The sequence below is a fragment of the Drosophila nasuta genome, chromosome 3, assembly GCF_023558535.2.
Source record: "Drosophila nasuta strain 15112-1781.00 chromosome 3, ASM2355853v1, whole genome shotgun sequence".
NCBI lineage: Eukaryota > Metazoa > Arthropoda > Insecta > Diptera > Drosophilidae > Drosophila > Drosophila nasuta.
In genome coordinates, this window is record NC_083457.1 from 33,945,825 (window position 1) to 33,972,378 (window position 26,554).

A 26,554-nucleotide genomic window follows, 5' to 3' on the forward strand; every position below is an offset into this window, starting at 1 on the left:
TACATATAAAGTCTTTAGTAGCTACAACCCCACTTACTCAATCATCGATCGCAGGGCATTAAAACACAAGAAAATGGCATTGCTAATTTATGTTTATTGTGCATTATTTGTACTAGCCAATTGTTGTTTTGGGCCGCGTTTGCTTTAGGCCAGAAATATAGTGAGTGCTCGCTGGGCCAGAAATTGAATTTTTATGCATTTTATAAAATATATTTTTTAATGGTTTTTTAGTTGGCCAGCTGATTGAAATTTATGATCGTTAGCTTGTCTAACCATCGACCGTCTCTTTCGCTCTCTCTCCCTCACTCACTCTGTGGCTATTTATATTTATTATTATTTTGATATTTTTTTTATGTTTGTTTTATGTAGAGTTTACGGTACGCCCCGCGTATAATTCGCATTAACTATTTGAAATTTATTCAATTCATTCTTGCGAACACAAATTGACAGTTTTAATGGGTTTAACACATTTTTATTTATGTTTATGTTTGAGCTTTCGCCCTCTACACATAACTACAAGTTATGTGATTATCGTGTGTACTTATAAAAGAATTCCATTCGATTGTCTTTTCCTTGGCCACCAAAAAAGAACCTCATGAAAAACCAAATTGTAACGCCCCCTTTTTGGTTGGCTGATTTGGCGGATTAAAAAGCCAAAACGTGTTGAATCAAATTGTAATTAATAAACACGCTAAAAGCGCCAAAAAGAACCGCCAGAAGAGAGAAACAAATTACGCTAACAAGCCAAGCAAAAGGTGGCCTAAACCAAACGAACGATATACCAAAAAAAAAAATAGAGTTGTGCGGTCGGCTCATAATTTGGCCAACAACAGAAGAAAAAAACGTAACAGAAAAACAGAAAAAAGTCTTTTAATGAGCCGACAGTGCGCGGTCAAGTGATTGGCCATTTAGTTTGGTTAGTTTAGGCCAAAGCTGGCAGCCTTTTATGGCTGTTTTTGGCTGTTTTATTCAAATATCAAAACCGTAAATTCCCTCGGCGACCACAACAAATGCAACTGTCAAGTGCAACATGCTCCATTGTGGGGTTAATGTGAGCATTGTGAGCTCCATTTTGGAGCTATCATAACTTTGCTCTTGCCGTGGCATGCAACACACTCCACTCCACTCTCATAGACACACACAGATACACATGCAAATTTAGATACATCGACACATTGAACTTTGTCATTTGACTGTCCTGTGAAATCAAGGCACCAGCTCAATAACAATTGCGCTTATCAATTGACAGCCTTTGATTGCCTGCCGCCAATTGGCGAGGTGCATGACCAAAACTCAAATGACAGCAAACCGAATTTAATATGCACTATCTATGACAACTTGTTGATCTACTTTGGTCTTAATAAATCCAAAGAAATGAAAAAAGTATGCTGGCGATTTAAAGAATATATATTACCAAACAAAAATAGAAATAGTCAATCCTTATATAGGTTTAACTATTAATTATTTATGAATATGAATAAAAGAATGTTTCATTGCAGAAAAACAAAGAGTTCATCATAGATTTATGAATTTTATTATTAATAAAAAAAAAGAAATTATTTGATGATAGAAAACTTATTTGATATTACAAGTATGGGAATGATTGCAGAACTAAGGAAAAAAGCTACTTAGAATATTAACAGAATGGAAATGAATTCCATAATTAAGAGTTTACGATTTCAATTCAAATTCAAAAGAGAGAATATAAATATGTGAATATTAGAAAATTCCATTTATAGAACCTTATAAAAATTTATATTATTTTTGCATGAAAAATATTTTTACGTTTCATAATACAAAGTAAGGTTTGATTAGGCCTCTTCTACTTATAATAAATGAAACTAAATAAAAATAATCCAAGGTACACAATTTAATATATGGATAAAAAGGTTTTTACAAAAAATATTCATTTTTATAAAAGGAATTAAATTCCATACCTAAAACTACGAGGATTAATCAAATGCCAAGAGCCGGATAACAACAAAAGTATGGAGAGAGCATATTTTAGATTCCTGGCAAACACAGTGCGATAATGTAAACAGCCTGCCGCTAATGTAAAATGCAAATGGGATCTATTGGTATTGCTAGTTTCACGGACCCCAAGGGAGGAAATTCTCGCATAATGTCACATGTCAAATAATTTGCCTTTAAAGTTTTGCCGCAATTTGCATTTTGGCGTCGATGCTGGCGCCGCAGCTTCTGTCGCAATTTGTTCGCTATCGAAGAGGGGAGAAAAGAAGACAGGAGAGGAGAGGAGAAGTGAAACATCATCGGTATCATCGTGTGGGGGCGTGTTTTATACGCTATGTGCAATTTGCAAGCCCTCCTGCAGCTGCCTTTGATTGATTTGTTTTGCCAAGTGACGCACGACATGAGCAAGAGGAACCAAGAGATTTTGCTGTTGATTGTCTGAAATGAAATTGAATGGAATGGAATGGGATCTACAATATCATATATGTATGTATGTTGATGATGTTCGAAGTGCGATCGCGTCGGGAATGGGATAGTTTATGGGATAGTAATGGGTACAGAGTCTGTTGCCTCTCAAGTGGCCCAAGGTCTGTGACTTTTAATGAAAACTATTCGCACTTTGCTGGCACTTTTTTAATGTGCAGCTGTTTTGCATTTGCCAAAACATATTTACATATCTATCACGATTATACACAAAACCGAAACCGTATCCGAAACTAAGCCAAAACTTATGGGGGCAGCAGGCAGCAGACATTTGGTATCCATTACAAACGCTTTGGGGTCGCATCTGTCAATCAGAAAATCAAATGAAAAACATAACTCATCACGATGAGCAGAGAGACGTTTGCGGGGATGGAGGGAGAACCTCTGCTTTGATAAATGACAAACTAAAGTGGAACTTCCATTTGCCTATATTATTTCTATTCCCCCATTCCCCAAAAATTCTGTTTTTGGGAAAGTGTTTTTTATTTGTGTTCTGTGTGTGAAAGTTGCGCAGAAGCAAAGAAAGTTGTATGATAATTGCCTAAAGGTCGTGAATCTCGACAAGATTATGCAATGTTTATACAAATCACTTTATAACAAATTCTAGACAATGGAAATGGGAAGTGAAAGCTAAAAAATCCCAACAACAACAAAAATATTGTGTACTCATCTTAATGCACTTTCGGTTTTTCCATCATTTTCATGTTGCGGGTGTTGTTTTTTTTTATTTCTTTTTTGGTTTTTGGGAATTTTAACCAAAATAACAGAAAAAAAAAAAAAAAACACAGCATCCACAGGCAGCAGTTGATCGGGGCCAATCACGGGTAGATCTTTATCTGACAAATACCCCCAGAGAGCGTGCTGAGAATAAAACGAATGAAAGACTCGGATTGAGCTTTTTGGGTGCTCGCCAAGCGCGCTTTGGCTTATTACAAATTCTAATCACATGCAATCTCCGATCCGTTTCGTTTCGATCTCTTCACTTGCTCTCTCTCTCTCTCTTGGTACAATGGCCCGATGGAGTCAGCCGATGGGGCTGTCGCTTATCGATTAATCATCAAATTAAAAATTACTAAGCCCAAAGCGTGGAGCGTGGCCGAAACACCATTGAGATGCCACCTCACTTCTTTACCCTCCCCTTCTACCCCTTAAGTGGCGAGTACATCGCACATTTTGTGCTTTTTGCGTTTTATTTCGGTTTTCGATCACCAATTTAAACAATATCTAGAATTTCATGACCGCAAGAATTGCCAATTGTTTTGGGCAAAAGTTTATGGGGTTATCTCTCAGTGATGTGAAACGAACCCAAGACGAACTGTTCCAAGGTTGAATGCGAGAACTAAAGAAACCGCGATCACTGAAAATATATGTCATATTCGTATTTATAGTGTTATTTACGATAATTGCTGTAAAATTCCAATGAAAGCAAACAAAGCAATTGAGCATTGGGTGTTACAACGCTTAGTAATAAGTTCCAATATATGTACATACAGTCAGCGCCACAAAAAAAAAGCCGCACTTTTAAGGGTTACGAATTTGTAACTTTCAGGGCCTGTGGTTTCATTATATGATTGCGGATTCGCCCAATTTTTTTTTTAACAAGTTAATTGATGGTATGTTAATAAAAGTGCATACCAATTTTTATTTTAAATTTGCTTTTAATATTAAAAAAAATGTTGTTTTTGGTTTCACCCTAGTTTTAACGACTTTTCACTATTATGGCAAACTTAATGAAAAAAATCATAAAAGTTATAATAATGAAAAAATTCAACAAAATCTATTTTTTTCCAATTTAACACCTTACTAACTATAAAAAAAAATTAAATCTAGGCAATTTAACATTCGACATATTTTTTTAATTTAGCTTAATACTTAGAAATGCCGCCTTTGGCCTTAATTACAGATTTTACCCTATGGGGCATAGAATCGTAAATGGAATCCAAATATTCCTTCGTTATATCGTGTATCCATACTTTTTCTATAATTTGTTTTAGCTCCTCCATAGTTTTGGGCTTTTGCTTTCTTATTTTGGCCCCCCAAATAAGCCCCAACATTATCGATTGGACTAAGGTCTGGGCTGTTTCCTGGCCAATCTAAGGACTTAATGCCCAATTCTTTCTTCAAATTTATTATTTTTAGATAGAAAAATGTTCAATTTATCTGAATAAGTTGTTTTGGTAACAATCGGACACTGAGTAACTCACAGATCGCGCTCGATTGCAAGGTGCAGAATCATCCTGAAAAATGGGTTCTTCTTCTTCTTCACTTATGGACTCAATGCTAGGCACAACTCCACTTAAAATTATTTCTTTGTATTTTTCTGCATTGATCATACCCTGAACCATTAAAATTGATTCCGTTTTATATTTGGATATGCATCCCCATACCATAACATACGGTGAATGCTTTACTGTGGCTATGCAGCAATTTTCAGAAAACCGTTACCCACGTCTACGGCGCACCTTGAGAATTCCATCAGATCCAATGAGATTAAATTTGGACTCATCTGAAAATAGCACTCTTGACCAATCAGAATCAGTCCAATTTGAAGAAAGAATTGAGCATTAAGTCCTTAGATTGGCCAGGAAACAGCCCAGACCTTAGTCCAATCGATAATGTTGGGGCTTATTTGGGGGCCAAAATAAGAAAGCAAAAGCCCAAAACTATGGAGGAGCTAAAACAAATTATAGAAAAAGTATGGATACACGATATAACGAAGGAATATTTGGATTCCATTTACGATTCTATGCCCCATAGGGTAAAATCTGTAATTAAGGCCAAAGGCGGCATTTCTAAGTATTAAGCTAAATTAAAAAAATATGTCGAATGTTAAATTGCCTAGATTTAATTTTTTTTTATAGTTAGTAAGGTGTTAAATTGGAAAAAAATAGATTTTGTTGAATTTTTTCATTATTATAACTTTTATGATTTTTTTCATTAAGTTTGCCATAATAGTGAAAAGTCGTTAAAACTAGGGTGAAACCAAAAACAACATTTTTTTTAATATTAAAAGCAAATTTAAAATAAAAATTGGTATGCACTTTTATTAACATACCATCAATTAACTTGTTAAAAAAAAAATTGGGCGAATCCGCAATCATATAATGAAACCACAGGCCCTGAAAGTTACAAATTCGTAACCCTTAAAAGTGCGGCTTTTTTTGTGGCGCTGACTGTATATATAGTATACATTATAGTCGTAAATTCATTTAAATAATAAACAAAGGCAAATAAAATGACATGCAAATATTTTTGTTTGTGACACATTTGAAGAAATGTTACCCGAGAAATTCCTATTCACACTTTGTAATGCCGCAAATTGAGAAAATTGTTTACTGCTACGCTGCAGAGTACAAAGTTCAATCAATATCAATCGGCATTTTCATTAGGTAAATTAAATAATTTAATGCTCAGTGAGAGATTTTTCCAGCGCTTATCATGAATTTGTCATCAGCTTGTTGTAATGCGATCACAAGCTCAAACACACACGCACACACAGAAAGACACACGCATACACTCTGACACATGGAGTTGGGAGTCAGAGAGCGCGATCGCCACATGCTGCTCATAATGAAGTTGAGCAGCTGAGAGATAATGATCAATAAGGCGACGGCAACGCAACGCGACGCCAAGACAATTAAAAGCCAAAGCCAAAAGAATTGCAAGCGCCGAGCGTCGCAGTCGCAGTTGGCAGCGCGCTGCCCGCAGTCGCGCTCAGCTGGTCGTCAAGCAAGTTCGAGTCGAATTCGCCTGCGCAGACGTATCGTGCTTACCGGCAGCACATTCAGTTATCTTTCGGCGCTCGTTGCGGCCACAACGTGTAAGCGGCGCGCACACAAGTCTTAACTGTAAACTTGACTTTGACTCTCCTCCACGTTCGCGTTCGTTCGCTCTCCCCCACATTCACACACACACACACACACACACCCTGAGAAGTGTCTGCGTGTGTGAACGCGTCGTTCGCCTGCAGTCTGACCGTGAAGTTAGTGTTCTTTTTTGCATGTCGTCGTCTATAAACTGAGTGAACTCACTGTAACTGTAACAGTGCTTTTGTTATTTGTTTGCCATTTGCCATTTGCGAATTGCGAGTTGCTTAGCACATTCATTCACGTTAACGTTCGCTGGCAAGTTCATTCACGTTTGCAAATTTCATCATCATCATCATGCTAACTGCTTAATTAGTGTACAAGTAATGTAATAAAGCAAATATTGAAATCGGTGTTAAACTAATTGCAATTAACAATTAGCAAACATTATTATTATTGTGTTTATTGTTTTTTTTTTCTATTTGTTGTATTTTCGGCTTTTCATTTGTTCACATCCATTTCCGTTAAGCTTTTGCGGCGCATTCGAGCGCAACAATTCATAATTGCTGTTGCATTCGCAAATGGTTGGCAACACTCTCCCTCTCTCTCTTTCTGTCTATCTTTGATTATTGCTAATGCCTCGCTCGCGCAAAGAAAGTGAAATTTCTCAAAATATACTTAATGCAATAATTAAAAATAACCAATAATTATGCTAATTTCGATAACCGTTTCGCCACCGTCAACAGAGAGAAACAGTTTATTCGACAACCAACAAAACACAAAAACCAAACAAAAATAATAAAAAAAAAACAAAACAAAACCCTTAAGTGCAAACGAAAACCAAACTGTTTAAATATTTTCACGCAACAATTAAACATATGTTTAATAATGTATAAATAATGGCTGTGAAATTTGCCCATAAAGGAAAGTCCCATACCCAAAGCAAAAGCTTTTAAAAAGGTACGTAAGTCATTGAAAGGAAGAAATAAGCTTTAAAGTTGCTGAAAAGCGACTTAATCGTAAAACAGTGTAATTGAAATTATTTACAAAAGCATTCAAATTCAAGGAAAATAACTTTTATATCATAAAATTTACAAAACTAAAAGAGTTTTTCAATTGTATAAATTGCAAAGTAAAAAGTTTTTAAGTTGCTGAAATGCCATTTAAAATTGCATTTATGTTGTTGAAATTTTTAAAAATTAAACATAGTATAATGTAATACATGTAAACTAGGCAGAACAAATAAGCATTAAGTTTCCTGAAATGCTGTTTAAACTAAATCTATTTAAATGAAATTTTATTTCAAAAATGTATCTAATATGAAAGTTAAGTGAACCTCACCATTAAAAATAAATTGCTGATATAATTTGCCCAACTTAAAAGAATTTAAAATATTTCCAAATTCTAGTTGAATGTGTTTTTCGAATTTTAAACTGGTTTTCAAATAAATCGTAAATTTTTATTACCAAAAGCAAAGTTGATTTAAATGTCAAATATCACATTTATACGAATTTGAAACACCCCAAATACAATTATACAAATACTATAGCGTTGTTCAAAAAATAATTGAATGAAAGCAGTATTGTTATAATCTAGTTGCAAACACTTTGGGCGCTTTCTTTAAAGTCATTAGTACGAAAATAGTTTCAATTCATCGCATTGTTAGTATCCCTGCAATCATAATAAATAGTGACAATAGTCGGTGAGCCGTCTGCCTCATTTTCATTGTTGCTCCACTGACTTCCTCTGTGGCATTTCCTTAATCTTTAGCCTACTTTAGCTCACACCTGATGACAAGCAACCTTTCGCACTTTCCGTGTCGTAAAATACGCCTTGTCACTCTGTAGATCATTAGGTGGGGACAGCTCCTCAAACACTCATTTTTGTGACACATTTCCATAGAGACACACACAAGACACTCACTCACTCATTCACTCACTCACACTCAACTACAATTCGCAAGTTCTTTTCTTTTCTATTCGAGCGAGAGCAAGTTTGACAAAGAGCTGAAAAATTTGTATGCCATTGGCAAACATTTGTCTGTGTCTAAAATTGAACTACTTTCATTTGGTGGCAGGGAATTAACATACATACATCTCGGCACACTCGTCGCAAGTATTATTAAGTATGTGGCTCCGCATCTTTCGCTCTCTTCATTCACTTGCTTGCCACACAATTTGGACAGTCACCAAGTTTTTGATTTTGCTGTCAAATGCAGTCGTAACAAAATAAAACGCACCATAAACATTTACCTACTTAGCCCCCAGTCGCCAGTTCCAGTCCCCCCGACAGTCATCAGTCAGTCTTAAGTTTGCTTTCATTCAAATATTTGCATTAAATTTTGCACAAATTGTCACGACACACACGAGGGGAAGGGGTTTTTTAAATGCAACTCCAGCGGTCGCACACAAAAAAAAAAAGAGGCCGCAGCAACAAAATAGTTGAAATTCGCTCGAAATCAAAAGCAAACGAACAACAAAAACGAAATACATTTTTTATGATTCGTTTTTGTTTTATATATATATGTACATATATATGTATTTTTTTGTTTTCGCGTTTGTGACAAGAATTTGCAAATGTCAACGAAAATTGCGCGCTTCGCATTAAAAAAGAATTCGGTTAAAAAGGGCCGAAGAGGAGAAGAGAGCTTGCATGTGTCTTCAATGGAGGGAAGAGGTGGAGGTCGGGAAATACCAAAGACCCAAAACGCAAACCAATTGAAATTGTTTTTTATAAGAGCCACAGAAACGAAGTCACCTTCCTTCATTTACTTGTGTGTACTTTGTTTTATTTTGGAGCATTTTGTGTTTGGCATTTTTAAAGAGTTTCAGGATCGTATCGTAACGGATCTTCAGAGGGTCGTGTGTGACGGTGTGCGGTGTGACTTCAAAGTGAAAACGTATAATTTACTTAATGAGCAAAAATGCGACAAGTTGTCCTCACTGATAATTGAGAGTCGTGTAATCGAAAAAGATCACAAAAGATCAGCAAACGCAGTCTGGATTCTGTTCTCATCTGTTCTGTTCTCTTTGGTTCGTTGGGAATTACCACCTGAAAATTTCCGACTTATTGTAATAAGATTTTCAATTAACCTTCGTGCGAACTTATGATCTGTTTCGTTTTGTTCGTAATATAATTTCGATATTGTTTTGAAAGCAATTCGAATGCTTGTTGTTGTGTTATTACTTCCCCATTCGCCCCATTGTCAATTGTTAATGACAAGTTGGCTCTTATTACAAAGCCATGGCCCAAACTGACACTTGTTTAAATCGAAGCGAAGCGTTTTTCTTTTTCTGTTTCTGTTTCTCTGAGACACTTGTTGACAGGTGCAATTGTGAGACTCGAACTTGTACACGTATTTGTCGAGCATTACAACAAATTTTTAATAATAATACGGGGCAATAGTAATAAAAACCAAATACGTGTAATAAAGCATATTTATTGGTCAACTTACGTGAATTGGGCTTTAGATAGAAAATGCCTTTTAGTGCTTAAATATTATAAAATATTAGAGGTCGAGTACTTCATAGCTATTTATGTGCATTGGGAGTCAATGATTACCTAATTGCCTTTGTCACGGTGCCAAAATTGATATTTACGGCTTTGATAGGGTGTGATTTATCATCAGATACTCTTAACTCTTTTACGATAGACGCCGAAAGTGATGGAAACATTAACTTGATGTCATCGCCGAACGAGTTTTCTATCTTTTTTTTTCCATGATGATTTCTTTCTTTACTTTTATTGTTATTATATTTCTCGGCAGTCATAATGAACCTTCAGAGGTTTCTCCAACTAATTAGACCATAAAGCAGCCGACCTGCCTGGCCGAACTAATTCCCTCAGATAAACCACAACAAAGGTCACGCTTTAATTGATAAGAAAACACAATATAGCTTTGCCGAGAGCCAAAAAAAAAAAATAAAAAAACAGAAAAAATACTAGAGAGAAAATAAAGATTCCGAACCGGCTACTGTAGGTAAATGAAACGCTACAAAAGTCAGTCAAATGGAAATCCCCATGGAAAACAATGACAGAACCAAATAAGAAAACCAAAAAAGAGTAGAAGGTTACAGAAAGAAGAAGAACCCAAGTGAACTAAAATGAACTTGAAGTGCCAGCTGTGCCTCGATAAAGATCACACCCCAGTCACAGGTGGCGGTTCCTGCTCCGATCTAAAAAAGAAGAGAAAAACTAAGAATCATGCTACAATTGAGTGCATTTTTCTATGCCTCGAGCATGGAAGATTAACAATGCAGATACCCTGTAAAGAACGTTACTAAAATTGCTCTCATTTATTACAATTATTTGCAAAGGTTAATTGCTTGTGTAGAGCAACAGTTATACCCGCTGGCAGCGGACACTTGCAGGGTATGCAGAGCAGCACTTAATAGTTTTGAACCTTCTTTTTTTGTCGATCTCGAGGCACTTAAACGATGCAACGAAGCGTGCTCCCCAATGGCTTCTAGACAGTCCTCATTCCTCCTCCTCCTCCACCTCCTACTCCTCTTGACTCAGCTGCCAGTTACGCCTTTTTTCAACACATGAGAATCACAAGTGAGTGAGAGAAAGAGAGTAATTAAGCCATGTTCTCTCATTTAATTGTTCGATTGCCGTGCAATTAAATGTCCAATATTTGGAATACCAAAAATACGCACACACAACACAAATACAAATACAAATACAAAAGTTGGCAAATAGTTTGCAACCTGAGGCAACAACTCAACGTCTCAACGCTTCTTCAATGGTCAGATCAAAGTTCCTGCTGCCGACTTCTGTGACTTCTGAGTTTTGCTACGGTTCTCGACATATTCAAAGCATTCCATTTCAATTCATTTAACTTCTCGTGGGGTTATTAAAACCCATCAACATCGCAATGTGGATGATGATGATGATGATGATGATGATGATGATGATCGCCAGCATCATTATCAACTGTGGCGCAACATTAAAAGCAATCCGCATGTTATATAAGTTGAAGCTTTCAGCTTCAGTTCATTTCAGTTGAGCTCCACAAATGTCACACTTTAAGACTCTCTGCAGCTTCTTCTCTCCAATTAGTTTGCTTCCGTAATTTCTTGGTATTATTTTAATTAGTTTCTGCTTCTTTTTTATTTTGTTATTTTTTATTTAAATTGCGTTCAGTCCGTGACAGAGTTTTATGTGCCGCCCCAAAGATTTATTTGCTTTTTTTCTGTTGTTGTACGAAAACAAAATGTTGATAATGATAAACAAACGATGAAACTATGAAGCTGCCACTATAATTTATGAACAATGCACATTTTTTTTTTTTTTTTTTTGAGATGGCATCGTAATTCTTCTGAAATACTAGTATTATTTTTTCTTCATCTGCGGGAAAAACTGAATTTTACTTTGATTTTGCTTTAGTTTTTTTTTTCGGTAGAGTGAGAGCTTCCTGCTTATGAAGAAGACGAAAACAATAATAAAGAAACGCAAAGCTCAACATAAATTTGTTAGTAGACATTCTGTAATATTCCTTTGGCCAAATTGCCTCGTAAATAGCACTGAAATGTTCTCTCTCGCTCTCGCTCTGCCGGCTCACCTGCCTTTCTGACTGCCTTTTCTGAGACTATCTTACGAATAATTCACAGCGCGCTTAACGCGCTTACCTTACCCTCCCTTGCTTCCTTTGCTTCCTTCCTCCATCAGCCTTGGTGTTGGCCTTTGCCAATGGCAAAAATGCGTTTAAGTCAAGTCGCCGAAAGCCGCCGGGTGCGTGTGTTTTCAACGTGTGTGGCAGCAGCTGCTGCTCCCCTCTCCCCTCTCCCCTCATTCCTCACTCCTCCCCTGATCGAGTCCCAGTTGGACTGGCACTTTAGCTCGATATTTATGCAACGGCACACACTTCACTTCAGTTCTCCCCTCTTTCACTCACTCTCTCTCTCTCTCTCTTCCTCAGCTGCAATTTAAGCGCTCATTTTTCTTGGCAACACATTTTCCTCGCCATATGCATAAGCAGTTTTTCCAGCTACCCTTTTTGTCGGCTGGCCCCCCTCGCCCTTTTTGCTGCTCATCGCATTGTTTGCAACACTTGGCGCTTGCCACATAACAGCAGCAGCAACAGAAGTTGCAACTGCAACATATGCAACATCAGCAACGGCAGCGTCCGCTATGCAGCGTTGCATGACACATTAAATGCAAAACGGGCAGCGTGCAACACACAACTGCTAGACAAAGACAGCACCAGACAGACAGAAAGAGAAAGAGTAGCAAAAGAATTTTGTTGCCCCCGCCAAGAAGTCGGTTTAAGCAGCGGTTTCTGACTCGGTTGTTATTGTTGTTGTTGTTGTTGCTGCTGCCGGTTCTCTTATTCTCCCCGTGTTGCTTTTATTAAATAAAAGAAATGCTCTGGAATTTTTTTTTGTATAAAATACTCTGCAACATTTTATAAAAGGTGAAAGGTATTGAAGACTAGGCTTTCAAAAAATTTTAAAAATATTTCTTGAAGTTTACTGTTTATTATGTGCATAAGTTTGCTTAAATTTTTTATTATATATTAATTTGTTTTTAATGCTTTTTTGTCATATATGAGCATGGCTAAAAGATCCAAAAGATTCAAAACATATAGTTCTGCTATTGTGAGCTTAATTAGCTTAAATCATTATTTTTATTTCATTTTTATATGCCATATGTGAACATGAAAAAGTATATAAAAGATTGAAGCTAACTTTTACTGAGTGATTTTTTTTTTTAATGTTGTTATATTTATTTGCAATTTGTCTTTTTGAGTATATTCAATTTATTTATTTTATTTTCTGTTTTTTTAAATGAAGTTTACTTTACATTCCCTTCAAAATTTGAGCATTTTATTAGTTTACAGATTTGTTCAGTATTCATTATTTCCACCTCGACTTTCAAATTTTCAACTGCCATCAATTCCTGTTCTTATTATAGAGCATAACTGATGCGACTTCATGCCAAAAGTTCTCGTTTAAGTTTTTTTGCATAATAAACCGGCTGTTTCTCAGACTGTAGCAGCTGTTTGCTCCGTTTTTGGCCAGGCAAACTCTTTGGCTTATAACCGAGTTGAGCTGAGCTGAGCTGAGTTATTGCCTGGTTGTTATTTCTTGTCTTACGACAATATAATTAAACAAATGGCAAACTGTGGGATCAACGTGGATTGCCAAGGTGAAGCCGAAAATAACACAAACACCAACAACAACATAAAGAAAATACCTTTTGACATAGTACACGTAATGCGTGGCAATCATCAACTCGATGGAATCATTAATCAATGACACAAAATGCATACAAATTTGCCACTCGTATGTGGATGTAGTTTGAGCTCATTAAAGTGTATTAAGATTATGATACGGATTTCAAAAGATGGCTCTGCGTCCCCTTAGGGCCGCAATATACAAGACGCAGCTACAAATTTCGAAACGAAACACTTTAAATAATTGCAGAGGGACTTTAATAAAATAATTAAAATGAGGAGGAGAAAAAATGCGGTATTCTCTAGCTGAAATTGAACAATACGCGTATTAAAAGTGTTTCGCTCCAGCTTCGCACTTGAGTAAATTGCAAAGGAGGGAACAACGAAAAAAAAAAAAACAAAAAGAGAATAATAAAAGTATAAAAAAATATCAGAAACCACGAAGAGGCCCCCGGTAACGTGGCCACAGAATGCTATCCATGTAGAAAAATGTGCGGGCTACCAATCTACGCACATTTTTTGTTCGTTGTTTTTAATTTTTACAATGTTTCGACGAGACGACGTCAAAGGAAGGCCGACAAGTAAAATGCGAACGATGAAATGTTTTAAAGAAATCGCTGAAAATATTAATTTCAATTATTTACGTACTGTAAAAGCAGCACGCAGAAGCAGCGCGAAAGATGCGATTTTCCCACGTTGTTTGAGAATCGCTGAGAGGGGCGCTCGAATGCTGAGAATCGCAGAGAGGGGCGCAATTGCGCCCAGTGTTGTAAGTTGTAAGATGTAAGTGGCATTTTGTGCGCTAAATGCGAGCAATTTGTTACAGGATTTTTTCGGAGTGGGCAACAGGGAAAAATTCAGTGGTGGGAAAAGTCGGCTGTGTGTAATTTATAATTATCAGCAATAGGTGGCGCTGCCGCGCTGTCTGCTGCCATAGAAGAAAGAGGCAGTCGACTTATGCAATGCAGCAGAAGAAGTTGCATGTTGATAACAGCGGAAGTTATTAGAGCCCGTTGGCGAGTCGAGACGAATCGACTGAAGTCGAGTCGAGTCGAGTTCAGTTATGCGAGCAAGTTCCAAAGAACTTGGCATTGAAGTTCCCAGTTCCCACTTGGCCAGTTTGTGTGAGTTGTGTGTGAGTTGTGAATTGTGACTTGGCAAGTGAGTTTAGCACTCAGCTTTTGCCTGCCGCTCGCTTTGGTTTCACTCGCTTCTAATTAAAGACGACACTTTGGCATGTACTCGAGAGCACGGAAATGCCACGGTTCGAGCTTTCAAGCTGAGACTTTTTGAAGAATTCTACGCTCGATCGTTTTGCCAAAGTACCAAGAATTGCTTCAAGTCAATTGAAGTGCCCGTCGAACAACTCTGTTCTCTGGCTTACGTAACAATCTCTTCTGGTCAATGCTTTTCGATTGATCTTTCTTAACCTTTCACATCTCACACACATCGATCGATCGATCCCCTGAAGATTACAATTAATTCTAGCCACTTCTTGCCACAGCGGGTTGCCAAAGCTACAGAAATAGAAATACACAAAAAATGGCCAACAAAGATTGCGCAAATGGCCAAAAAAGATTTAGTTATTAGCTGCCAAGATTGAAAGTTCAAGTTGGCCTGGTGTTATTTAATTGCCATAAAGGTGAGTGAATAATACTTGACTTGAAAGCTCAAACAAATTATTAATTTTTCTTGGTGGCAGGTGTCCAAAACTGAAGCCTACATTAAACATCTTCAAGATAAGAATCAAGCGACTGTAAACAAAGTATGCATATTTAAACAAAGAGCCTAAAACAACTTGCTAAATACCAAGGGGCGCCTCATGTTACACTTGGGACGTGGCAAGATTAATCGCCAAGAGAATCTGGAGATCGGAGAGTTTAGAGTTCGCTGGAGTTCAGCTAATAATAATCTATGCCCCCCACCCTTTAATTTGATTAATTAATCAGATAGAATCGACAAATTAAAAATTAAATTGATGGCGCCTACAGCCATTTCATAATTATTAATTATACACAAATTTACCTTTAATTTACACAATTCACAGTCCGACGTCAGAGATGTGTCATAAGCTATGAACAAATACACTCAATTCAATTCATTTCATTCATAAAGTAGACTTTGTGGCTGCTGAATCACTTTTTTCTTACTCATACTTATCTTGTGAAGTATTTAGTATACATATATTTCTGATAGTTGAATGAGATAATGTCCAATCGATGAGCGAATTTTTATTTCGGCTTCCGTTATCGATTGCGCACATACTGAGTAATAAATTCATTGAAGTGCTGACGACACTTTTATTTACTTTTATTCTCACTCTCTGAAGGTCTTCCCTCTCTCTATCCATCTCTTTCACTTTAAACATGGGCAAACACTTCTAGGTCTAGAACTCGTACTCGTCGTCTGTCATTCAGTAATGCCCTTGTTAGGCCCCCACGATTTCTTTACACAACACAAAATTACATTGCCAGTTTTTATGCTTTTTTTTTGCAAATGCGTCTGGAACGTGTATTTTGTACCTGATATTTTGGCCCTACTTTTGATTAAACAAGTTAATGCGCAAAAGTTCATTAACATGAGCACGAAAAGAATCACGCAGCATTGTTTTGGTTTTTTATGTTTGCGTTCTTTTTGGTTGAAAATTATATATGCAAATATTTTTTATGATACTTGCTCGCGTATGTGGGTGTTTTTCCATTTCCATGTCAATTTCTCTGCTTATCTATTTTGATTTTGACGAAATCTAATTTCAATTAATGCCAAACAAAGAAATCGACGCATAAACTTGATTTGTTGTGCCACAACAAAACAAATGAAAAGAAATAAAGCCACTTGGGGCATAAATTAGCTGCCGGAGTTCAACGTAGGTTCAAGAAAGGAAAAAATACAAACAAACAAAACTCCCCCAATAACGATTGACCCCAATGCAAAAATCTGTCAACTCTTTTCTTCTACGATTCTTCGCTTTATTGGCGAAACTTTCGCTCTTACGCTTAGAAAAAAAAACAATAATAGTAAAAAATATAAAAATAACAAAGCCCTTTGTTTGCATTAATCTTGGCATCTCTTCGGGTATTATGATAACTACTTATTATTGCGCGTATTATTGTTATTATTATTAGAGATATTTTTGTCAACTTGGCTGGAGACCGACCGCAAACAATTTGTTGTTGCGGTTTTTAATTGCTCTCTGAGATTCCGGCAATACGTAAGATTCGACTCAGCTCAAAAGCTCTCGAGGGGGTTAACGTTTAATGGCAACTGTTTCGCTTAGCTTCGTTTTTGTTTTGTTTCTACGATTTTTTCCTTTTTGCGTTTTTTGTATCTCTTTATTTTTGGGCGAAAGTTTTAAGTTTCGTTTTCGACTCACGAATAATTATAGTGTTTAGTCTAATGCCAGGCACTGTCGCTTTGGCTTAATAGACACAAACGTTTCGAAATTGTTATTTAAAATGTTTCTCTCTTTATTCTTTTGACCAAATTCCCGCACAGCTTACGACTCCAACTCATATTACCTCTGAACAAAAATATAAAACACGTGCAGCTGATACCAAACTTAAACCTTACCACTTTTGTGATGTGTTCTTGACTAATATCCAACCTTACCTTTCAATTTTATATTATTTTATGATTTACCCATTACTTTACATTAATAATTAAAAGGAATTAAAGTAATTTTTATTTTATTCTCAAGAATTTTTTTGTTATTGGAAGAAAGTTATAACATTTTTTTTTTCTATAATATTCATTAATTCTATAAATCGTAATTTCTATAAAAATACCAAATAATTTAAAGTTGAATTTTTAGCAGATTTTTTTGCGGCTTATGTTAGAATGAATCAATATAATATATTAATATTTATATATATTAATTTGCAGTCTCAAAGTTTTCTATTTTCATAAACTTGTTTTATTAATTTACTAACTAAAGCAGAGTCAACAATACCTATGAAGTTTACCGATTTCTCTATGTTTCTTTTAAAATATGTTTTACCTTGTTTTACAAAACAATCATTTCTAAATATTTCAATTCTTTAATTTGTATGCTATGAGATGAATATACATATCTATTGCATATCTAACTACTTCTCTGCAGTTTCCCATCAATTAAAATCAATATAATTATACCAAAAGCTTACTATCGATAGTAGCATTCAACACTATCGATATACACAAATTATAGAACATCCTTAATACATCTTGTTATTTGTTGAACCACTTGTTGCTCCTCTTGTGTCTTGCTAACCACCGCCTTTCCCGCTCTCTCGCCACCTCTTACAGATCTTGGTACCCTAAACAACCACAGCAACAACAACAGCAGCAACAATCACAGCACAATCATCACAGCAACAGCCACAGCAACTGGAGTCAATAGCAAGAAGAGCTTTTTGGCTAGCACAACGAGCACCGCAACAGCGACAACGACGACAAAAACTTTAAATCCGAGCACAAATCCAACTTTAAATTTGCAGCAGAAGCACAACAACAAAATGGAGCTGCTGAGCAGCCCAGCAACAGCAATAGCAACAACAGCCACAGCAGCAGTGACAACAACAACCACAACGAAACAATTGCTGGTGCAGGATTATTTGAATTACGCCTCCCCGCCAACATATTCACGTTTGCCGCCCGATGGCCATGAGTTTCCGCCCAATTTCAGTGAGCCGCTAATTATGCATCCCACACAGACGCAACACACGCTGCTGCTCAAGACTGGAGCGAAAACAGAGCTCAGCTTTGAGCACAACAACAACACGAGTAACAACAATAACAACAACAACAACAAATTGGAGGCAGCTCCACCGTTGCCCAAGACGGGACCGCCGCCAACTGTGCCGCGAAAATTGTATCGCCAGGATTTGGTGATCAATGTGGAGGATGCGCGTCCAGCAGCAACCACACCATCCACAGCATCAGCAGCAACAGCCACAGCAGCGCCATCTAGCGCTCGTGATTATCAACGTTCCTCGAGCACGAATGCGCCACGCAAACCGAGCGATTGGCGCAAGGATGAAAAGTCCGAGAAATCGGTGCGTGACAAAATTGCCATGTTCTCGTCCAGCAACGAGCTGGACACGATTGTGCCCACACCCACACTTAGCTCCGCCAGCTCTAGCTCCAGCTTTGCACGCAAGCCGCTCAACATGAGCAGCGAGAATCTGCTGGAGGCGACACAATCAACGCCAGCGCTTAAGACGCGTGCGATGAGTGTGGAGAATCTGAATGATGCACAGCGTCAGTATCAGTTGGCCAAGCAGTTGCCACAGTTGCATGTGGCCGACTCCATGTACTCGCTGCACACGCTGTCCGCCACGCCCACAACGACACACAGCAGTAACTACAGCTACGCTTCGCTGCCACGTCGCAGTCACGGACTTGGCTCCAACTCAGCCTCGGCTGTGGAGCGTCGCATTAGCTTCTCGGGCGAGGGCGATGCGGCCAATCGCAAGGCAGCGATTACGAACATCTTGGAGCAACGGCGTCGCAGTCTGTCCAAGCTGCGTGGCCTAGTCATCCCGGAGCGTCCCCAGCTGCTGGAGCCGATCTTAGACTTGCCGGAGATCAAAAGCCAGGTGAAGGCGGCCAGCGGCGAAGACTCCACAGACAGCGGACTGGGCGAGACGCGTCCACTGCGACACACAAGCAACAACCTGAGCTCCCAACCCAACTCCCACAACTCGACTGTAAGCAGCAACAACAACATTGGCAGCTATCGCAGCATCTTCTCCAGCTCGCAACGTCGTCCGCTTGAGTCGCAGCTGTCACAGCCACCCGCAAAGCCGCCACGCACCTCTCTGGCCACGCCCACGCGCCCCAATCTATCCACACAATTCCTGGGTGATCAGGAGAGCGACACGGATTCGGTGTTCTCGACTACAGCACGCGTGCCAACGCCGCCCGAGAAGTTCGCATTGACGCGCACGCTCAGCTCGGAGACAAACACCTCGATAGCCAGCTCCAACACCTCCACCCTGACGTCGGGCAGCTCAGCTGGTTCCCAGGCCAGCTGCAGTTCATTGGGCAGCACTCCCACAGTCGACTTGACACGTCGTGTGCTTAAGTTGAATGGCAGCGCCAACAGCTCGGAGTTGTCGCTGGGCAATCGCAAGAGCATTTTGGCCTCGGCCAAGTGTCGCAGCGCCAAGAGTCGTGGCCAGGACAACAGTCAGGACAATGACAACGACAGCACCGATGGTGAGGCTTGTGTGCTCAACGGACGTCGCGTCAAGTCGAGCTACAAGCAACAACAGCAGCAGCAACAGTTGCAGCAACTGCAGCAACATCAGCTGCTGGGGAAACAACTTGTGGTGGACAAACTCATCAATGTGGCTGCCTATGTGGAGCTCACATCCGACACAGACGACAGCAGTCGTCGCTCCGATACGCCGGCCAAGATTAGTGCCATGTTCATTGATGAGGAGCGCAAAGCCAGCTTCAAGGCGGATCCCACGCAACGTGCCAAAATGCAACAGCGTGTCCAGGCCAAGCCGGTCATCAGTCCGCTGGCCCAGCGTACTCAAACCCCTAAGCTGAGCAGTGTCGGTCTCGGTGCTGCAGCCAACAAGTCGCAGACAACCGCCGAGCTGCGGGAGAAATTCGAACGCAGTGCTGCTGCTGTGGCAGCTGCAGCTGCTGCCGCACAAACGCCGCCGGTGCACAAGGCAATTGCCACCGTGGTGGTGGCCACAAAGCCCCATCACGAACGCTTCAGTTCGCTGGATTCGCTGGCTTCCAGTTCGTCGGGTGTTAGCTCAACCACACAGAATGTGAGCACCACCCAGGAGACGGCTACGGAATTCGGCAGCTTCTCGTCGCTGGGCAGCAATCAGAGCTTGATCACCGCTCAGGATGTGCAGCAGATAGTCGAGGAGGCCGATCCCCCATTGAAGACCCCGGAGGCGTTCATCATTGTCCTGCAGCGGGATACGCCCGAGAGCAGCATTGGCATCACGCTCGCCGGTGGCTCCGACTACGAGGCTAAAGAGATTACCGTAAGTCCGCTTTTATTAAAATAATAATTATTTAAAGTTCAATTTTTAAGATAATGGTTTCGTATTAAGAATTGATTGAATATTTATTTAATGCATATTTATTAGTTCGGTATTTATTTATTTCGATTTTACGCATTGTTGTTATAATATTCATCTATTATACACTTTCACACTATTCTTCGCTTAACAACTGATTTGCTTAACATGAGTTATGGCCGATTACACTTTATATTTAGTGCCATACTTCCATATCGTTCACACTCAAAAACAGAAGTTGGAAAAACCAATGTAATTATAAGAAAGATATTGTTTTTTTGCTTAGCTTATTTGTTGGACTCATATAGGTATTAGTTCCTATATTTATTAACTAGTTAAGCTATTTAACCACACTCAAAAACAGAAGCATTACTTAAATTGACATTTTGTCGGTTCCGGTTGCGACCGTTAAGGCTTAAGTTTTACTTTGAATAGAAAATTTATTTTTTCTCTTTTATTTAATTCCTTAACATTTAACATACTTGTCCTTTATTTTATTTCATTCATTTTGGTTTGTTGAAATTTTAAAATGCAGTTCAAATTCCAAATTGATATTGTTTAATAACATAGACTACGTACTATAATAATCGAACAAGTATTAGTATCACATTTTTAATTTAAAATAGAAAATCACGAATTGAAATTAAATTTAGAATTGTAATATAATTTATTGTAATCATAACAATAATAACATGACTGTTTTACTGGATAAGTATTAAAACATTCTATAATTCGTTCTCCTATTCTCCTGCAGATCCACAAGATACTGAGCAACACGCCGGCGGCCAAGGATGGTCGCCTGAAGAAGGGCGATCGCATTTTGGCCGTCAACGGCATGAGCATGCGGGGCTTGACCCATCGCGAGTCCATCAGCGTGCTCAAGGTGAGTTCACCACAAAGGAAATCCTCCGATTTGCCGTTCTCTTAAACGCACTTCTTTTTCCTCCCCATAGACACCACGTCCTGAGGTCGTTGTGGTCGTGACACGCTCCGAATCGCTGATCATCAAACCATTGAACAAGAAACGCTCCTCGCTCGGCTCACTCAGCTCGCTGAATGAGAAGCCCACGGAATTGGATTACGAACGCAAGCGCAACTATCACAAGGCATCGCGCTCCCTCGATCTGGACTTGGATATTGTGTCCAACGAAGGCGGCGCTGCCACGCCCAGCACCCCAAGCACAGGCACCAGCAGTCCACAGCAGCCAGCCAGTCTGCTAGACGAAGCGAACAGCAATGATGCGGAAGCCACCATTGCCACCATTCGGGCCAGACGTCAACTCTCCCGTGGCGATGCCGCCAAGCTGAGCACCAGTGAACTTCTGGAGCGAGCTGCCGAGGCACGTCATGCCATTGCCGCCGAGATTCGTGCTCAGGGTAAGTTCAAGTTTTGAACAATATGAAATTCAGCAACTAACTTTTGTTTGTTCCAGCTGAGGATGCTGCGTCTGGCGGCGGTGCGAGGTGTGTGGAAATCGTCAAGGACAGCTGTGGACTGGGCTTCTCCATCGAGGGAGGCTTCGACTCGCCATTGGGCAATCGCCCGCTGATTGTCAAGAAGGTTTTCATGGGTGAGTTGAGAGCACTAACTCCTCCTCCTCCTCGTACTTCTTTTGCTAATCCCTGCTTTCTCTTTTCTATCTTAGGCGGCGCTGCCCAGAAGACCAATCAGGTGCGAAATGGCGATGAGATCCTCAGCATTAATGGTGCATCCACGGCGCGCATGACACGCGTCGATGCCTGGAACTACATGAAGCAGTTGCCGCTGGGTCCGGTCAAGATTTCATTTGCCTGAAGAAACCCCTGAAGAAATCACAGATCACGGATCGAAGCTGATATATAGTAAAAATACGCCACAATTTGTTAGTTTTTAAGCAAAGTGTTTTGTTTCTGCATTTAGAAAACGATCTATACACAATGTTTATCGTAATCGTATAACGTAATCGTAATCGTAATCATTATATACTATTTAAAAAATAATTTAAAGTGCAATTTGCTTAAACTTTGATCATTTGATTGCGGTCGCATTTAACCACCGCCCTATACATATACTATATACTATATACCATAACATGCATACACATGATGATTGTACATAAATATTTTTATCTTAATTTACATTATTTAACGCGCATAAAGCCGCGATGCGATGAAATTCAGTTTTCCTTATACATAATATTGGTATACCATTTTCACATACTTAAATATACATATATCCAAAAGATTAAATGGGACAAAAATAATAATAACAACAACAAAAACAAAAAAGAAAATACAACAATAATATTTGATGCATTTTATGCCATAAATTATGCGGGATCAATATATATATTATTCTTAATAATTATTACTTATATTATTTAAACCACAAACAAAATCAATGTTTACGTTTACAAAAGTATTTGCTAAAAAATATTATATTATATATATACACTATACTTGTATGTATGATACTTACAAAATAAACAAATTATACAATATTTAAAACAATTTTTTTTTTTTAAACTTTGTTGTAGAAAATTAAAATTTTTTTTAAATATTCAAAGAGCAGATTTTAAGATATTTTGGATCTGAAAGTTTATATTTTATTAATAGTTTTGGAAGGGGAAGATATGATATACATACTTTTTTGTGGGTTAGATCTGCTAACGATAAAACGGTATCTTTCCGATGGTCAGTTTATTCAAGTATTCTAATTGAAGATCAGATTTTCCCTGATTTTTTGGTTGATCTATCAATATAATTATCCTTAAATGTCGATTAATAGTCCTCTTATCGATGATATACTTTTGATGATCGGAGTAGTTATTGCCGAGTCGAAGCAAATATTCTATTGAAAAATATTTTCCCGCTGTCTAAAAGTATGCAACAATTTTATTCCGCAAAAATATTCACTGCGCGCTTTCAGGCGCGAAACTTCGAGGCTTAAATTTATTTGAATAATTAAACTTTTAAAATTTCTTTAAAACATTTTAATTATTTGTGACTTTTATAAATTAAATTAAATTTGCGATCCCCTCTAAAATGTTGTCATTCATATCCCAATAAATACTTTGAATAAAAATAACGCAATTTTCTTTTTTAAAATAATATATTTGTATTTGTTAACCGTTAATTCTTTTTCATTTAATGCAAATATCTTGGCAAGTCTAAGCCATTCACTTGTTGGAATGCGGATAGCCGATAAACATATACCGAACCAACTTTCGGTACGCTATGTTTTCTTTAACGACTTGAACTGAGCTTAGAAAAAAGTGTTGCTTAAACTAGTTAAGTAGAATCTAGAATCTTCGTAACATCTTATATATATAAGTGTATATATCTAGTTAGTGTTAAGTGAAATTACTGTACATCGTAAATTCGAAGAGATTAACACAGCTACGATTAACTGTGGCCATCTTTGGGCAAGCTTGGTTGAATTGAATTGCTACCAATTCTGTTTTAGAGATCTTTGGTGGGTTTAGGAGCCAATTTGGGCAGCTGCAACAAGCCAGCGCGTGGTAACAAGCCAAGATGCTGCAGTGTATTCGGCGAAGGTGTTGCTGTCGGGTGTCCATTCGAATGAACTTGATTAATGTTGTTGTTGGGTGGCTCGCTCTCCTCGAAAATTGTGCCCAGCAGCTCGTAAACGCGACGCTTGAAATACAGTTTCTGATGGAAGTTCATGTGATTCATTTCGGGACGAAGTCCTTGCAGAAAAGCGTCATCAAAGTCTACCATTGGCTTCGTTTCGACAGCAACATCTCCATTGTTGTTAGTGGGCTGCCAAAAAAAAAGAGTTGCATAAAGTCAAACTTTCTGGCACGTTGCAAAAGTCGTATGTTTACCTCGGTGGCTGGCGCCCCCTCGACTGCTGTGCGGCGACGCTTTTTGGGCGGAATGGCGGCATTTGCTATTAGCTTCTGTTGTTCGTTGTCGCTCGGCTGCTTTGCCTCGCTGGCGACGCTCTGCGCATGCTCCTGGCTGGCCCACTCGGAGCTATCGCTGCTGTTATCCTCTTCGCCGCTGCTCATCGAGTGTTTGATGTGCAACAAGGCGCCCGGCTCTTGGACCAGTTCCTCTGCCTCATCATCGTCGCCCTCATCGCCGCGACGAACGCTGTCGCGTGAGCGTCTTCCTTTGATGGGCACCGGGACGCCGGGTGTAATGTGCTTCTTGAGAAACTCGAGCTCCTCGCTCAAATAGTAAGGCTTGACGCGATTCGCGCGCCGCTGCACGTTGATGGAACGGGCAAAACTTGTGCGTATATTCCGAAAGCGTTCCTTGCAACTATCAACTGGAAAGCATAACGATTACAAACCTTGCTATCGATTATCGATAAATGGCAACTTACTGTCATCATTCATCTGGCTAGCAATGTCATCCCATGCGCGTTCCACATGTGATTTGCGCATGTACGAAGGATGCGAGCGATCGTACATGCAAGGATGTTGCTCCACCAGGCGACAGATTTTGGCATTGATCGCATGCAACTCGGGTGTTATCGCATTTGTGGTAATCGCTGTTGCTGCTACAAGGCTTCTGCTCAGCGACTTGTTTCTGTTGTTGCGCTTCTCGCTGTTGTTGTTGTTGTGATTAGTGTAGTTGTTGTTGGTGTTGATGCTGCCTGTGCTGCGTCGAGTATTCATTGTTGCTGTGGCGAAAGAAGCGACAAAAAATAAAGAAACTAGACGTTAACTGCGCAGCAACAGTGCAAACCGAAACTGCAATTTAGTTGCGTCCGTTTCCACAGCAACCGACGCTCTCAATCACTCACACACACACAAAATAGAGCGAACACACGTGCATAAACACACACACATTGAAGCGGAGCCCAAAACAAACCGTTGCGCACACAGGTGACAAACGAAACGAAAACACGTTCACTACATTTGCAGACGACAAAACGTTTCGGACATTTCGTTCGCCTGTAGGGCGCAACAGCTGTTTGGCGCGCGATTTCCACTAGACCAGCAACAATTACGCTTATTTTTACAATTTGTGCATTCGTTTAGTGGTTTGTACTTCAAGCACTTACCTGCAATTTTTTGTATCCGTTTATTGCTTTTTACACAGATTTTCTAAATATTCGCCGTCTCTGTTGATTGGCTTTTGTTGCTGCCGTTGCTGGAAGTGTTGCTGCTGTCGTTGTTGAGCTGCTGCTGTTGTTGATGCTGCTGTTGCGGTGAAATTGCTGTTGCTGCTGAGTTTTGTAGCCGACACACATACACACACACATAGAATTTATTTAGGCTAACGCTCTCACTAGCTCTCGCAGTCGCTCTCAAAATTGTACATATGTACATACATACATATGCATGTATGTACGTATGTTTGGCTCTCTCAACAACAGTCACAGCCGGCGTTGCTTGCAAAATGATAACGACAATTTCTAAAAGCGACAGCAATTGCAACGTCAATGTTTCACAGATGAATTCCTTACATTAGCAACAAACTTGATATGCCAAAGATATGTAAACACCAATAGCTCTGCATATGTATGGTTTTGTTATTGTCGTAAACAATTTTGTGCCGGCAAAAAAGTGAAGAAAACCAAACAAAATTAAAGCATGGGCGCCGTCGGCAGGCGACTTGTATGTAAAGGGAATGGCTAATATTCAGGCGAACTACCCTGGTCTCATTGGCAAAACAATGGCATGCCTCTGCTCACGCACACAGCGACAACTGTGCTGCCAGAGAGTGAACGAGAGAGATTGGGAGAGAGCAAACCCGAGTGCGTGCCAGTATTGCCAGCTGTAAATTTGCAAGCAACAACGAGTTGGTGTTTGAATAACAGCTGGCAACAATATTAGATCGGTTGCAATTAATGTCGAAAACGTATAAATTTTGTTGAGGCCCTGGAATATGGAATACGAATAATTTGCCAATTTTATCAAATTAGTTGTATTTATGCCTGATTTGTTGCAGCAACTTAAGACAAAAAAGTGTCTTGGATAATAAAATAAATTTTAGAAAACTTATTTAGATTATAACTTATTAAACTATTTAGTTAAACTTGGAGCTTTGACATTCTGCATTAATCGACGGTCAGCTCAATAATGCAACCCTCCGTCGTTGAACAGTCAATTAAGTTGTTCGTCGACAGC

General features: G+C 39.0%; 2 protein-coding genes across 7 annotated transcripts in view; one reads left to right on the forward strand and one right to left on the reverse strand.

Moving 5' to 3' along the window:
* The window catches only part of LOC132794344 (mucin-5AC), a 152,067-nt gene extending 129,177 nt beyond the window's left edge, over positions 1–22,890 (forward strand). For 2 of the 6 annotated variants that reach the window (XM_060804734.1, XM_060804735.1), the window contains 5 exons: positions 17,722–20,432; positions 21,223–21,351; positions 21,422–21,845; positions 21,902–22,039; positions 22,115–22,890. In XM_060804734.1, the coding sequence (XP_060660717.1) occupies positions 17,722–20,432; positions 21,223–21,351; positions 21,422–21,845; positions 21,902–22,039; positions 22,115–22,263 (3,551 nt within the window). In that variant the 3' untranslated portion in view covers positions 22,264–22,890. Of the gene's footprint in view, positions 1–6,245; positions 6,437–7,006; positions 7,221–16,932; positions 17,057–17,721; positions 20,433–21,222; positions 21,352–21,421; positions 21,846–21,901; positions 22,040–22,114 lie in introns of those variants that run through there. The other 4 variants (XM_060804739.1, XM_060804736.1, XM_060804738.1 and 1 more) reach the window with 4 other exon arrangements.
* Positions 22,891–23,554: 664 nt separating this feature from the next.
* LOC132789627 (putative mediator of RNA polymerase II transcription subunit 26) lies at positions 23,555–25,977 on the reverse strand. Its single transcript, XM_060797760.1, has 4 exons — positions 25,486–25,977; positions 24,802–25,101; positions 24,296–24,744; positions 23,555–24,230 (listed from the first exon to the last, which is right to left on the reverse strand). Exons 2-4 carry the CDS (start codon positions 25,094–25,096, stop codon positions 23,910–23,912), a joined length of 1,065 nt encoding a protein of 354 aa, XP_060653743.1. The 5' UTR covers positions 25,097–25,101; positions 25,486–25,977; the 3' UTR covers positions 23,555–23,909.
* Between the last annotated feature and the right edge of the window lie 577 nt (positions 25,978–26,554).